The sequence below is a fragment of the Lepidochelys olivacea genome (assembly GCF_965140295.1).
Source record: "Lepidochelys olivacea isolate rLepOli2 genome assembly, chromosome: 20".
In the NCBI taxonomy this organism is placed as follows: domain Eukaryota; kingdom Metazoa; phylum Chordata; order Testudines; family Cheloniidae; genus Lepidochelys; species Lepidochelys olivacea.
Window position 1 is genome coordinate 17,240,020 of NC_140430.1, and position 11,536 is coordinate 17,251,555.

General features: G+C 63.5%; 1 protein-coding gene across 1 annotated transcript; it reads right to left on the reverse strand.

The window, feature by feature from the left end:
• Positions 1 to 476: 476 nt before the first annotated feature.
• On the reverse strand, positions 477 to 9,661 carry DDX39A (DExD-box helicase 39A). Its single transcript, XM_084610083.1, has 11 exons — positions 9,504 to 9,661; positions 8,211 to 8,419; positions 7,584 to 7,711; positions 5,824 to 5,916; positions 5,169 to 5,352; positions 4,370 to 4,488; positions 3,302 to 3,433; positions 2,650 to 2,759; positions 2,349 to 2,493; positions 1,060 to 1,207; positions 477 to 641 (listed from the first exon to the last, which is right to left on the reverse strand). Exons 2-11 carry the CDS (start codon positions 8,416 to 8,418, stop codon positions 625 to 627), a joined length of 1,284 nt encoding a protein of 427 aa, XP_084466209.1. The 5' UTR covers position 8,419; positions 9,504 to 9,661; the 3' UTR covers positions 477 to 624.
• Between the last annotated feature and the right edge of the window lie 1,875 nt (positions 9,662 to 11,536).

Here is an 11,536-nt window from a genome sequence, read left to right on the forward strand (position 1 = left end):
CAAATTGAGCTCCTGGAGTCTGTCACTACAGGGCAGGTTTGCAAATCCTTCCACCATCCTCGCAGGCCTTCTGACCTCTCCAATTTATCAGCATCTATCTGGAAGTGGGGGCACTAGTTAAGTGGCACTCAGCCCAGGTCCAGATATATAGTAAAATAACCTCCCTACTCCTACCTGAGCATCCCCTCTTCACACATCCTTTAGCTACAGCATTGCCGTGGGAGCTCCTGACTCCCAGTGTCTCAGGGAGACAGAACATGTAATACTCTGAAACCGTTTTTAATCGCACAGATAGATGCGGCCATCTCTGGGGTGGGACACAGCTGTTGTGAAAAGCTGCAGCCACTTTCCAGCCCAATCCAGATAAGGCATTTAAACCAAATTAATCAGAACCTCCTTTGCAGGGGGCCCATTACACACAAAACAAATTAAAATCTCATTAAGCCCCTCAAGAAGCTAAAACCCCAACACAGGCACTTGGTAATAAAAAGTTTATTTGAGACACTGTTACACACACATCTACAGGTTTAAAAACTGCGTAAAAAAATGAAATACCCGTGATCTGACTTAGAAAGGGTTAAAAAGAGCAGCCGGGCTGGTTCTGAGCAGGGGAGTCCGATCCCGTTATCGGCTCTGTTCAACTGTAAGAGAAAGAGGCTGTTAATCCCACTGCTTACACCAGAGGGCTCCCTCACCCCATTCAGTTCTTCACTGTGACCAGACTCCCCACCACCACCACTAGGGGGCTCCACCACTGTGGCCCCCCAGAGCAGCTGGGATGGCAGCCACCAGAATCCTCCCTCTGCAGTCATGGGGGCAGAAGCCATGGGGGGAGGAGTCAGTGGCTGCTGCCTTCCACAAGGATCAGAGATCAGGAGAGGCCCCACCCCATGCTGAGTCTAATCTACAGGCCCATCACCATGGCACCTGGGCGCCCTGAGGGCATGGGGCTCCCCAGCTGTGATGTTCCCCAGAAAGACAGGATTTGGGCCCAAACCCCGCAGCTGCTCCCTGGGGGGAGGGCGAAGGGCCGAGGGCTGCCTCCCGGCCGGTACGTACTGTACGTGGAAATGTCGATCTCCTCAGGCAGCTCTGCCACGTTCACCTCGAAGCGATCCTGCACCTCGTTGAGGATCTTGGCGTCGCCCTCGTCCGACACGAAGGTGATGGCCAGGCCCTTGGTGCCGAAGCGACCGGCACGTGCCACCTGCAATGAGCGGGGTGGGGCTGTCAGTGGGGAGGGGCCTCCTGGGAGCTCCTCCCCCTAGGAACCTGTAACCGCCTGGGAGCCCAGCGCAGGTGTGGGAGGGCATGGGGCCAGGAGAGGCTGGGGTTCTGTGACCCACCCTGGGCGATGTAGCGGGGGGGGGGCAACTCTGAGGCCCCCCAGGTATGCCCCTCCAACCCTATGGGGGCATCAGCAGGGGCCACTTGCCAAGCACTCGCCCTGCCTGATAATTAAAGAGCCAGGCAAAGAGCCCCCCACATCCCGACAGCATTACGAATTACACCCAATAGGTCACGCACAGTTTGAGCCTCAGCTGAGGCACACGACCAAAGTCCACAACTGCAGAGTTTCCAGAGACACTAAGTTTATTACGCTCGAGCGTGGTGCCCCCCTGCTAGTCAGGAGGGGGCCCCGAATGCAGGTTATACAGAGATTATATACCTTTTAGCAAAGCATGTTGCCCTCGTGCATCGGAAACCTTAGCCAGTAGACAAACCCTTCCCTTATCTACTACCTGTCCCTGCTAGGTACATTCCCCGTGCTAGACCATTACTTCAACTACACAACATGGTCCCAAAGCAATGCACCAGTAGCCTCTCCTATCAGGATGGGAGGCTCACATCAAGGCCAGGAGGCAGGGAGTTAGAAACAAACAAAGAACAGAAACCGGGAGTCGAGACAGGCCGGAGACAAGGGGGGGCTTTCACGGGAATGCAGTATCTAAGGAACACCACTCCGGGTGCATGAGGGGTTTGCTTTTAGACAATGGTGGGCCTCAAACCAAAATGGAGTCACATATGCTAACTTCCTTAACAACAGGCCCAGATCAAACCCATCCCTGGACAGCCAGGGCCATACTGCCTGTCAGCTGGGGCCATACCGCCTGTCAGCCGGGGCGCCCCTTGCTCCAGTAACGGCGGATACCAGAGTAGCAGCTGGTCCAGGGGTGCTGGGCCCCCAACGTTGGGCAGAGCCTGTGGGCAGTGAGGCTCCCCATCATGTGCCTGGGCCAGCAGCCGCAGGGTCAGGCCCCGGCTCTCCCTAGGCCGGTGGGTGCAGGGTCAGAACCCTCCCCCCGCGTGCTGGGCCAGGCCTGGCTCTCCCCAGCGGCAGAGCTCACCCGGTGCAGGTAGGTGTCCGAGTCCTCGGGCATGTCGTAGTTGAAGACGATGTTGACACGCTCGATGTCCATCCCCCGCCCGAACAAGTTGGTGGCCACCAGGATGCGGCGCTGGAAATCCTTGAACTGCTGGTACCGGGACAGCCTGTGTGTGGGGGGGGATCACACCTGAGACCCCAGCCCTGCTCCAACCACTAGGCCCCGCTCCCCTCCCCGAGCCTGGTGCCAGCGCAAATCAGGTCAGCGAGACTCCCCGGGCCAGGCCAGGCCCTGCCCGGCCCCTCCAGTGCCCGGCACCCACCTCTCCTCCTGCGACATGCCCCGGTGGATGGCGATGGCCGGGAAGTTCTGTTCCACCAGAAGCTGGGCCAGGGCCATGCAGCGCTGCACCGACTTGACGAAGATCACCACCTGGGGGAGGGGCAGAGGGTTAGCACCCAGCACCCCCCACCTCGGCAGACAGCTCCACCTCCTCCCTGCCCCCACCCCATCAGCGGGGGAGGGGGAGGGACAGGACACCAGCTGTTCAACCCCAGCCCGGCCCACCCCCTGGATCTTGCCTGGCATCAGCCCCCCCCCCCCCCCCAGGTCAATCCTGCTCCTGCCCCCCTCTGCCCAGCTATCCACAGGCCTCACCCCTTCTGCAGTGGAGTCCAAAGGGCCCATCTTGCCCTGGTCTCCCATCTGGGGGGTGTCACTGCCCCTCCCCCCACACACAGAGTGCAGCCAGAGGAGACTGAGCACACACTAACCCCCCCCCCCCCCGAACCAAGCAAGGCTCCTCCCCCTCCTGGCTCTCCCAGGGGCCTAGCGCTGTGGGTGGCTCTGGCAAGGATCCACAGCCTGGCCCTGGTGTCACAGCCAGTCGGAACCCAAGAGTCCTGCTCCCAGCCCCACACTCCCCCCCCAGAGCTGGGGACGGGACCCAGGCGTTCCCCCCCACACACACACACCTGGTTGAACTCCAGCACGTCGAGCAGGTCGAAGAGCTTGCGGTTCTTCTCGCTGTCCTTCAGCTTGACGTAATACTGCTGCAGGCCGTGCAGCGTCAGCTTGGTCTCGTCATCCACGAAGACCTCCATGGGCTGGAGGGAGGGAGCAGCTCAGTGACACCCCCTCACTGCCAAAGAGGCTTCAACCCAGCCCTCCGTGAGCCAACCCCCGGTTTGAACCCAGCACGGAGAGCAGGGGCTCCGCCACGAGAGCTGGGGGAGGAGCTCCCTTCGACAGCAGCTGTAGTAGACCCTTACCCTCCCCACACCACCCAGCCACTAGAGGGAGTCAAAGCTCCACCTCCAGCCTGGGTCAGCAACACCCCCACAGCAGGGCCTGCCTCACCCAGGCTATGGACGTGCCAGGGGCATAGGGCTGCCAAACCTCGCTGTGCCAGGGCCTGGGGCAGCAGCCAGAGTGGTGGGAAGGCTTTTGCACAGCAGACCCTCCCACACCCTCCCAGGGACCCTGCGTGAGGGGGCCAGGAACCCCAGACCAGCTGGCCCCCCACCATGCTGCCTCCTGTGCGGAGCAGGGGACCTGGCTGGGTGCCCCCATCAAATCAGCAGGTACTGGGTGAGATGCTGGTGGCCAGGCCCGGAGGCTTAGGGCTGCTCAGCGCTGAGCCCAGCCGGGGATCGAGGGCACCTTTCCTGGCCAGGCGGGGGAGGGGCCAGGCCCACGAGGGGTGAGGGGCCGGGGGGGGCAGGCCCACGAGGGGTGATGGGCTGGGGTGTGAGGGGTCAGAGGCAGGCTGGGTGGCAGGGGGGGAGGAGTGATGGGCTGGGAGGGCAGGGCCAGGCCCACACGGGGTGATGAGCTGGGCGGCAGGGGGTGAGGGGCCGGGCAGGGGCCGGGGGGGCAGGGCAGGAGGGGTGAGGGGCAGGGCTGAGGGGCAGGCCCACAAGGGGTGATGGGCTGGGGTGTGAGGGGTCGGAGGCAGACTGGGCGGCGGGGGGGGGGGCCGGGCGGCCGGGCCGGGCTGGGCGGCGGGGGGCCGGGCCGGGCGGCGGGGGCCGGGGACTCACATCCTGCATGAACTTGCGGCACACCGGCCGGATCTCCCTGCTGAGGGTGGCGCTGAACATCATGCACTGCTTCTCGTGGGGTGTCAGCCGGAAGATCTCCTGCACGTCCCGCCGCATGTCTGTGGGGAGGGAGGGTCACTGCATCGGAGACAGCTGGGGGGGGGCCTCGCGTTTAACCCCCAGAGGTCCAGCCCTGGGAACGAGGCCCAGAACCAGCCCGCTGGGGTGAAAGCTCCAGGCCCCCCCCCCAATTCCCCAAGTCGCTCCCTGCAACCGGTGACTTAATCCCAGACTGTCTGATCCCACTCCCCTGCAGGCAGCCTCCCCTCTGCACCCCCCCGCCCCGCCCCAGGGTCACACCCCAGACACAGCGGCCTGGCCTTCAGACCAGCAGGACCCAGGGACACATAGCTGGGCCCCCAGGACTGGGCAGCACCTGGCATCAGGCAGCTCCAGCCCTGATGCTGGCAGGGTCCCTAGGGCAGAACCAGCTGGCGTCATCCCTGCCCCAGAGAAAGGAGACGCTCGCCACCCAGGCAGCTGGAGAAGGTTCAGACCCTGTCATGTATTCCCAGCGCTGGGAGGGGAGCGGGGCTTGAACCCAGGAGCCGTACCCTCCACCCCCCAGTCTCCCCTGGTCTAACCACTAGGCCCCACTCCCCTCCCAGGGCTTGAATTAGAACCCAGGAGCCCTGACAGATGATGCAGACAGCCCCTAGGCCACAGGTACCCCAGGCAGGTTGGGACGCTCTGGGGATCCCTCCCCCTACACCCCCTAGCGCCCCCCACCCCATCTCACCAAGCTGCTCCAGCATCTTGTCGCACTCGTCCAGCACGAAGTGCTTGACGCTCCGCAGGTTGAGGCTCTTGTTGCGCACCAGGGCCAGAATGCGCCCCGGGGTCCCCACCACGATGTGGGGGCAGTTCTTCTTCAGCACCTCCTCGTCCTTCTTGATGGACAGGCCCCCGAAGAACACCCCCACCTGCAGGCGGCCGGGGGAAGAGCAGGGTCAGTGGCCAGGCAGCGAACCCCCAGCACCGGGCAGGCCTGGGGCTAGGGGAGCGTCCCTCCACTCCCACTGGGGAGAAACTGAGGCAGGGGGGACAGGACTTGTCCAAGGGCAGTTTAGTGGCAGGGCCTAGACTTGAACCCGGGAGTCCTGACCCACCCCCAGCCACTCTCTGGGTCTTCCACATGAGCACAGAGGAGACGGAGACCCACCCTTGCAGCTTCCAAGCTTCAGGCCCTCAACACAGTCATACGGGCAGCTGCTGGGGGGCTCACGCTGTGGGGGGTGGGGCTGTGTCTCCAACGTCTAGCCCTCTGGAAGTGGGGATACTCCCCACACTCCTCACTCACTGGAGCCAGGCTGAACAACACTCGTGGCTCCACAGGGGGAACCAGGGGCGCGGGGGAGGGGTTCCCCTTGACACCGGGGGGGGGCCAGGCTCACCTTGACGCTGGGCATGTACTTGGAGAAGCGTTCGTACTCCTTGCTGATCTGGAATGCCAACTCCCGCGTGTGGCACATCACCAGCACCGACACCTGGGGCAGCGGGGAGAAGAGAAGGGGTCACCCCAGCAGAGACCCTGCCCTGCCCCCCTGGGATACAGCCTGACGCCCCCACCCAGGGACACCCCTCCCCCATCCCCTCAGGGATAGCTGCCACCTCCCACAAATCCTGGAGAACAGGTGCCCCCATCTTTGCCCCTTCCCCTGAGCTTTCAGAGCTCCCCCCACCCCCATGAAGACCGGACTAATCCAGAGCGCCGAGGGCCCACGCTGCTAATGCTGCAACAGCAGGGACAGGCCCCACTGCTAGCCAGGATCGCTCTGGCCCATGGATCCGGGGCAGGCCATGGCCCCCAGTGGCCCGGGCTCAGCGGAGCAGAGTTCGGTGGCTGCCAGCCCCATGCGGCTACAGCCCGCTGGGAGGCTGTCCCGGGGCAGGATCCAGCCCACAGGGGGTATCCCAGCACCAGCCCAGTGCCAGGCTGGCAGCTCCGAGCCAGCCCCCCGAGGCAGCGGAGTCACTGGAGATCCAGAGAAATGGCAGCAGCGCCCAGGCAGGCCCATCCCCAGCCAGAAGTGGGCAAAGCCCCATGCAGTGCCGGGGGCAGCAGGGCGTGGCCGGGGGGGGGGCAGCAGGCTCCTGAGGCATATCCAGCTGGGTCAGCGAGGGGCCAGGGCCGCGCTTCAGGGCGCTCACATGCAGCGAGTTCGCCAGCTCTCGGATCAGCACGGCAGCAGGTCCCTGCTGCTGCCCGGTCCCGACCTGCTCCGGAGATCCCTCCAGCGTCGCTGGGGTGGCACCCGCCCCACAGCCCGGGGTGGCACCCGCCCCACAGCCCGGGGTGGCACCCGCCCCACAGCCCGGGGTGGCACCCGCCAGGGACCCCTGGCCTCCCCCTCCAGCCCATAGTCAGATTTGAAGGCAGAAGGGATGGTTCTCAGCAACAGCCTGTCCTGGACTCCGAGGCTAGCCTGGGCCAGAGAAACACATGGCTCTGGCCACACTGGATTCTCCCACTGCGTCAGCAGCACCCCAAAGTCCCCCCCAGGAGCAGGCCCAGAACCAGCCTCCCAGGGATCCACTTCCCAGGAGCTGCAGGCCAGAGGGGCCTGTCTAACCCCAACCTCCTGCAGCATGGCCAGGGACTGGCCTCCGCTCACCCCTGTACTGAGCCCACAGCGCATCAGGTTAAGGCACCTTCCCCACGGCGGCTTGCGTGCAAGGCATCGAGACACGGAGAATCCAGCCCTGCCCTGGTGTCCGTTCCCAGGGTTAACCCCCTTCGCTGTGAACCACGCGCGGCCCTCATTTGCTTAACGAGCAACAACGCAAGCAAGAGGTGGCCAAAAGTACACGTGGGCTCAGAAACGAATGAGCTGAGTTCCTGCAACACAGGTCCAGTCACAGCTATGAGCCAGCATGGTCAAGGACGCAGCGGGTGTCCCCAAACCTGGGACTGGCGGACAAGGGATAGATCACTCGCTAATTGCCCTGCTCTGCTCATTCCCTCTGAAGCATCTGGTGCCATGTTCTCCTTGCCAAGTCTACCCCACAGCACAGCCATGAGAGTGACCCCAGGTGCCTTCCCACATGGGGTGGGGCAGACAGAGGCGAGGGGGCCGGGGAGGCAAGCCTGCTCCTCTCCCCAGCAAATCCCACAGCCCAGACACAGACACGAACACCCGCCCCCATCCTGTACCTGTCCATCCACTGGCTCGATCTGCTGCAGCGTGGCCAGCACGAAGACGGCCGTCTTGCCCATGCCCGACTTGGCCTGGCACAGCACGTCCATGCCCAGGATGGCCTGCGGGATGCACTCGTGCTGCACTGTGGGAGCAAAGGCGGACGCACGGCCATTACACGGGGCACAGCAGAACGAGGTAGAGCTGGGGATAGAACCCAGGAGTCCTGACTCCCAGCCCCCTGCTCTGACCCACTAAACCCCACCCCCCTCCTGCTCTGGAGCATTAGGGTCAGCCCCCCTACTGAGCCCCACCCCTCTCCCAGGGGCACAGTGCCCCCTCGTGCCACACTGGGGAGAGCGCCCCCTCCTGAGCCCCACCCCACTCCCTGCAGCACAGCGCCCCCTAGTGCTGCACTGGAGCCAGCACGGACTGTGGGGGAGAGCGCCCCCTGCTGAGCCCCCCTGCTTCCCCCACTTGGCAGGGCAGATCTCGAGGATCTCACTCCCTTGCCGACGCCCCCGTCCCCCCGCAGCTCTCACCAGGCAGCGCCGCTCTCTACGGCCCCCGCCCGCAGCTCCTCCCAGGCGGGCTGGCAAGGGGGTTGCGCTCCTGGGGGCCGGGGGCCTCGGCTCCGCTCCTACCTTCAGACGGGTGCTCAAAGCCACAGTCCACGATGGCTCGCAGCAGCTCAGGTTTGAGCAGGAAATCCCGGAAGCCCGAGCTGTGGATGGACACATAGGAGCCTTTCACGTCCTTCTTTGCTGGAGGGGGCACCGCATCCGCCACCACCTGGGGCTCCTCGTCCTCCTCATAATCCAGCAGCTCGTTCTCCACGTCCTGCTCAGCCATTCTGCGAGGAACAGACGCGCTCAGCGGCTGCGGGTCTGCACTGAGGGGCACCAGCGGAGCAGGGGCAGGGGGAACAGGGCTGGGGTAGCAGGGGGCTGCGGGTCAGGACTGAGGAGAACCCACAGAGTTGGTGGGGAGCTGAAGCTGGGCTAGCAGGGGGCTGCAGGTGGGGATTGAGGGGCACCGGCAGAGCTGGGGGGAGCCCGGGGCTGAGGTATCAGGAGCTGTGGGTCAGGATTGAGGGGCGCTGGTAGAGACGCGGGGGGGGGCAGGGCTGGGCTAGCAGGGGGCTGCGGGTCGGGAGTGGGGGGCACCGGCAGAGCTGAGGGGGGAGCAGGGCTGGGGCTGCGGGTCGGGAGTGGGGGGCACCGGCGGAGCTGGTGGGGGACAGGGCTGGGGCTGCGGGTCGGGAGTGGGGGGCACCGGCGGAGCTGGGGGGGGCAGGGCTGGGGCTGCGGGTCGGGAGTGGGGGGCACCGGCGGAGCTGGGGGGAGCCCGGGGCTGAGGTATCAGGAGCTGTGGGTCAGGATTGAGGGGCGCTGGTAGAGGTGCAGGGGGTGCAGGGCGGGCAGGGCTGGGGCTGCGGGTCGGGAGTGGGGGGCACCGGCAGAGCTGGGGGGGCAGGGCTGGGGCTGCGGGTCGGGAGTGGGGGGCACCGGCGGAGCTGGGGGGGGCAGGGCTGGGGCTGCGGGTCGGGAGTGGGGGGCACCGGCGGAGCTGGGGGGGGCAGGGCTGGGGCTGCGGGTCGGGAGTGGGGGGCACCGGCGGAGCTGGGGGGGGGGCAGGGCTGGGGCTGCGGGTCGGGAGTGGGGGGCACCGGCGGAGCTGGGGGGGGCGGACTCCTGCACAGAACTTGGCCCCCCCCCCGAGAGCTGCTCCTGTCGGGGATCAAGCCCAGCCACCCCGACCCCGGGAACACAGAGCGGGGAGGGGGGCGGGGGGGCCGCCGCCTTGGGGACACCAGAGCATCGCCCGCAACAGGCCCCCGATCCCCGGCCCGCCACGGGGCCGCCCGATCCCGGGCCCGGACCAGGCCGCAGGCCAAGCCCCGGGCTCGCGTGACCGCCCCGCCCGGCCGCTCTCACCTCGCGCTCCCGGAGGCCGCTCACGTGGTGCCGCGCTCCGGCTCCGACTCCCGCGCGGCTTGTCCTCCTCCCGGCGACTACAGAGCGTTCCTTCCGTTTCCGCCCCCATTGGCGCGGCGCCCCGTCACTCCGGCCGCGCCCTCCATTCTCATTGGTCTTCGCCAGGCCCGAAGCCCGCCTGTCGCCGGAAAAAGGCGGTGCAGTTAGACGCATTGCCAGTAGATTGGCTGGTGGAGCTGTCGATCTTTCCAAGCGGCCTGTTGATTGCGTCGACTCGCCTGTCAGTCACCGCGCTCTTTCACTGTTTTCCCGGGAGGGTAGATCTGCCATCTTGAGTGCGGGCGGTGCAAAGGGCACGCGAAGCCCGAGGTGAGACGCCATCTTGATTAATGGCAAAGAAAGACACCATTGGGCTGGGAGGCAACGGGACGCCATCTTGAGTGCTGGCAGGAGCAGGGGCTCCCAGCCAGAATCAGAGGCACAGAAGGGCCAGGCTGGGCCATGGTGGGCAGGCGCCTTAGCTGGGGATGGGCAGGGCTGCTGGCAGCCAGGGGACCAACCCGGCCGCCTTGGCTAGCAGCCATTGATGGACCCGGCCAGGGTCTGCTCCAAGCCCAGTCCCAGCCCTTGGCGGAGAAGCCCGTCCTTCCGTTTGCTCGTTAATTTCATCCGGTGACCCCGGGTTCTTGTGTTACGTGAAGGGGCAAATATTCAATCTCTCCACCCCATTCCTGATTTTATAGTCCCCTGTGTCGATATCCCCCCTCGGTCAGCTCTTTTCTACACTGAACAGTCCCGGCCTTTTTAATCTCGCCTCGTACGGAAGCGGTTCCGTCCCCCTGATCCTATCTGTTGCCCGTCTCGGCACCTGTCCCAGTTCAACATATCTTCTTTGAGACGGGGTGACCAGAGCTGCACCCAGTATTCAAGATGTGGCTGGACCATGGATTTATATCGTGGCATTGCGATATTTCCTCACTTATTTTCTATCCCTTTGCTAATGGTTCCCAACATTGTGTTCGCTTCTTCGACGGCCGCTGCCCACTGAACGGATGTTTTCAGAGAAGTATCCGCGATGGCTCCGAGATCTCTTTCTTGCATGGTAGCAGCTAATTTAGACCCCCTCACTTTGTATGTACAGTGGGGCTTTCGTTCTCCAATGTGTGTTACTTTACACTGCTCAACACTGAATTTCATCTGCCATTTTGTTGCCCCGTCACCCAGGTTTGTGAGATCCCTTTGTAACTCTTCGCAATCAGCTTTGGACTTAACCGTTTTGAGTAATTTTATATCATCTCCCAACTGCCACCTCACTGTTCACCCCTTTTTCCTGGTCATGAATGGAAATGTTAAACAACACTGGTCCCGGCACAGACCCTGCTGTTTACTCATCTCCATTGTCAAAACAGACCATTTATTCCTACCCTTTGTTTCCTGTCTTTTAACCAGTTACCAATCCATGAGAGGATCTTCTTACTTATCCCATCACTGCGTACTTTGCTTGAGCACCTTTGCTGAGGGACCTTGTCAAAGGCCTTCTGCAAGTCCAAGTGTAACCCACACGCGTCCTGGGTGTGGCGTTCTGTCCCATCTAGTGGCACCGAGACCGCTTAGAAAGAGATGAATGAGTCTTCTCTACAGCCTTAGCTAAGGGCCACGCGGCTTTTAGCTCACGCAGGAGAGGCTCATGCATTTAGCTCGAGCGATCCCAAGTTCGATCCTGCCCGCCGTCAACCAGTCTTTCAGCATTACACAAGCATGCTATATCCACTGACTGGATCACCCTTGTCCACATGTGTATTGATCCCCCAAAGAATTCTAGCAGAGTGGTGTGAGGCATGATGCCGTGCTCATCTCAAACAGCCCTCCCCTCCGCCCCCCGGGCTGCACAGCTGTGGTATTGGGCCGTTCTCCAAGATACCGCAAGACAGAGCGTTTCCACCACGGAATTCATCATTTTCCTGCTGCTAATCACCTATCTTTTGTCTGTTTGGTTGGTTGGTTTTTTTCTCCCTGCCCTGCTGGGATTGATC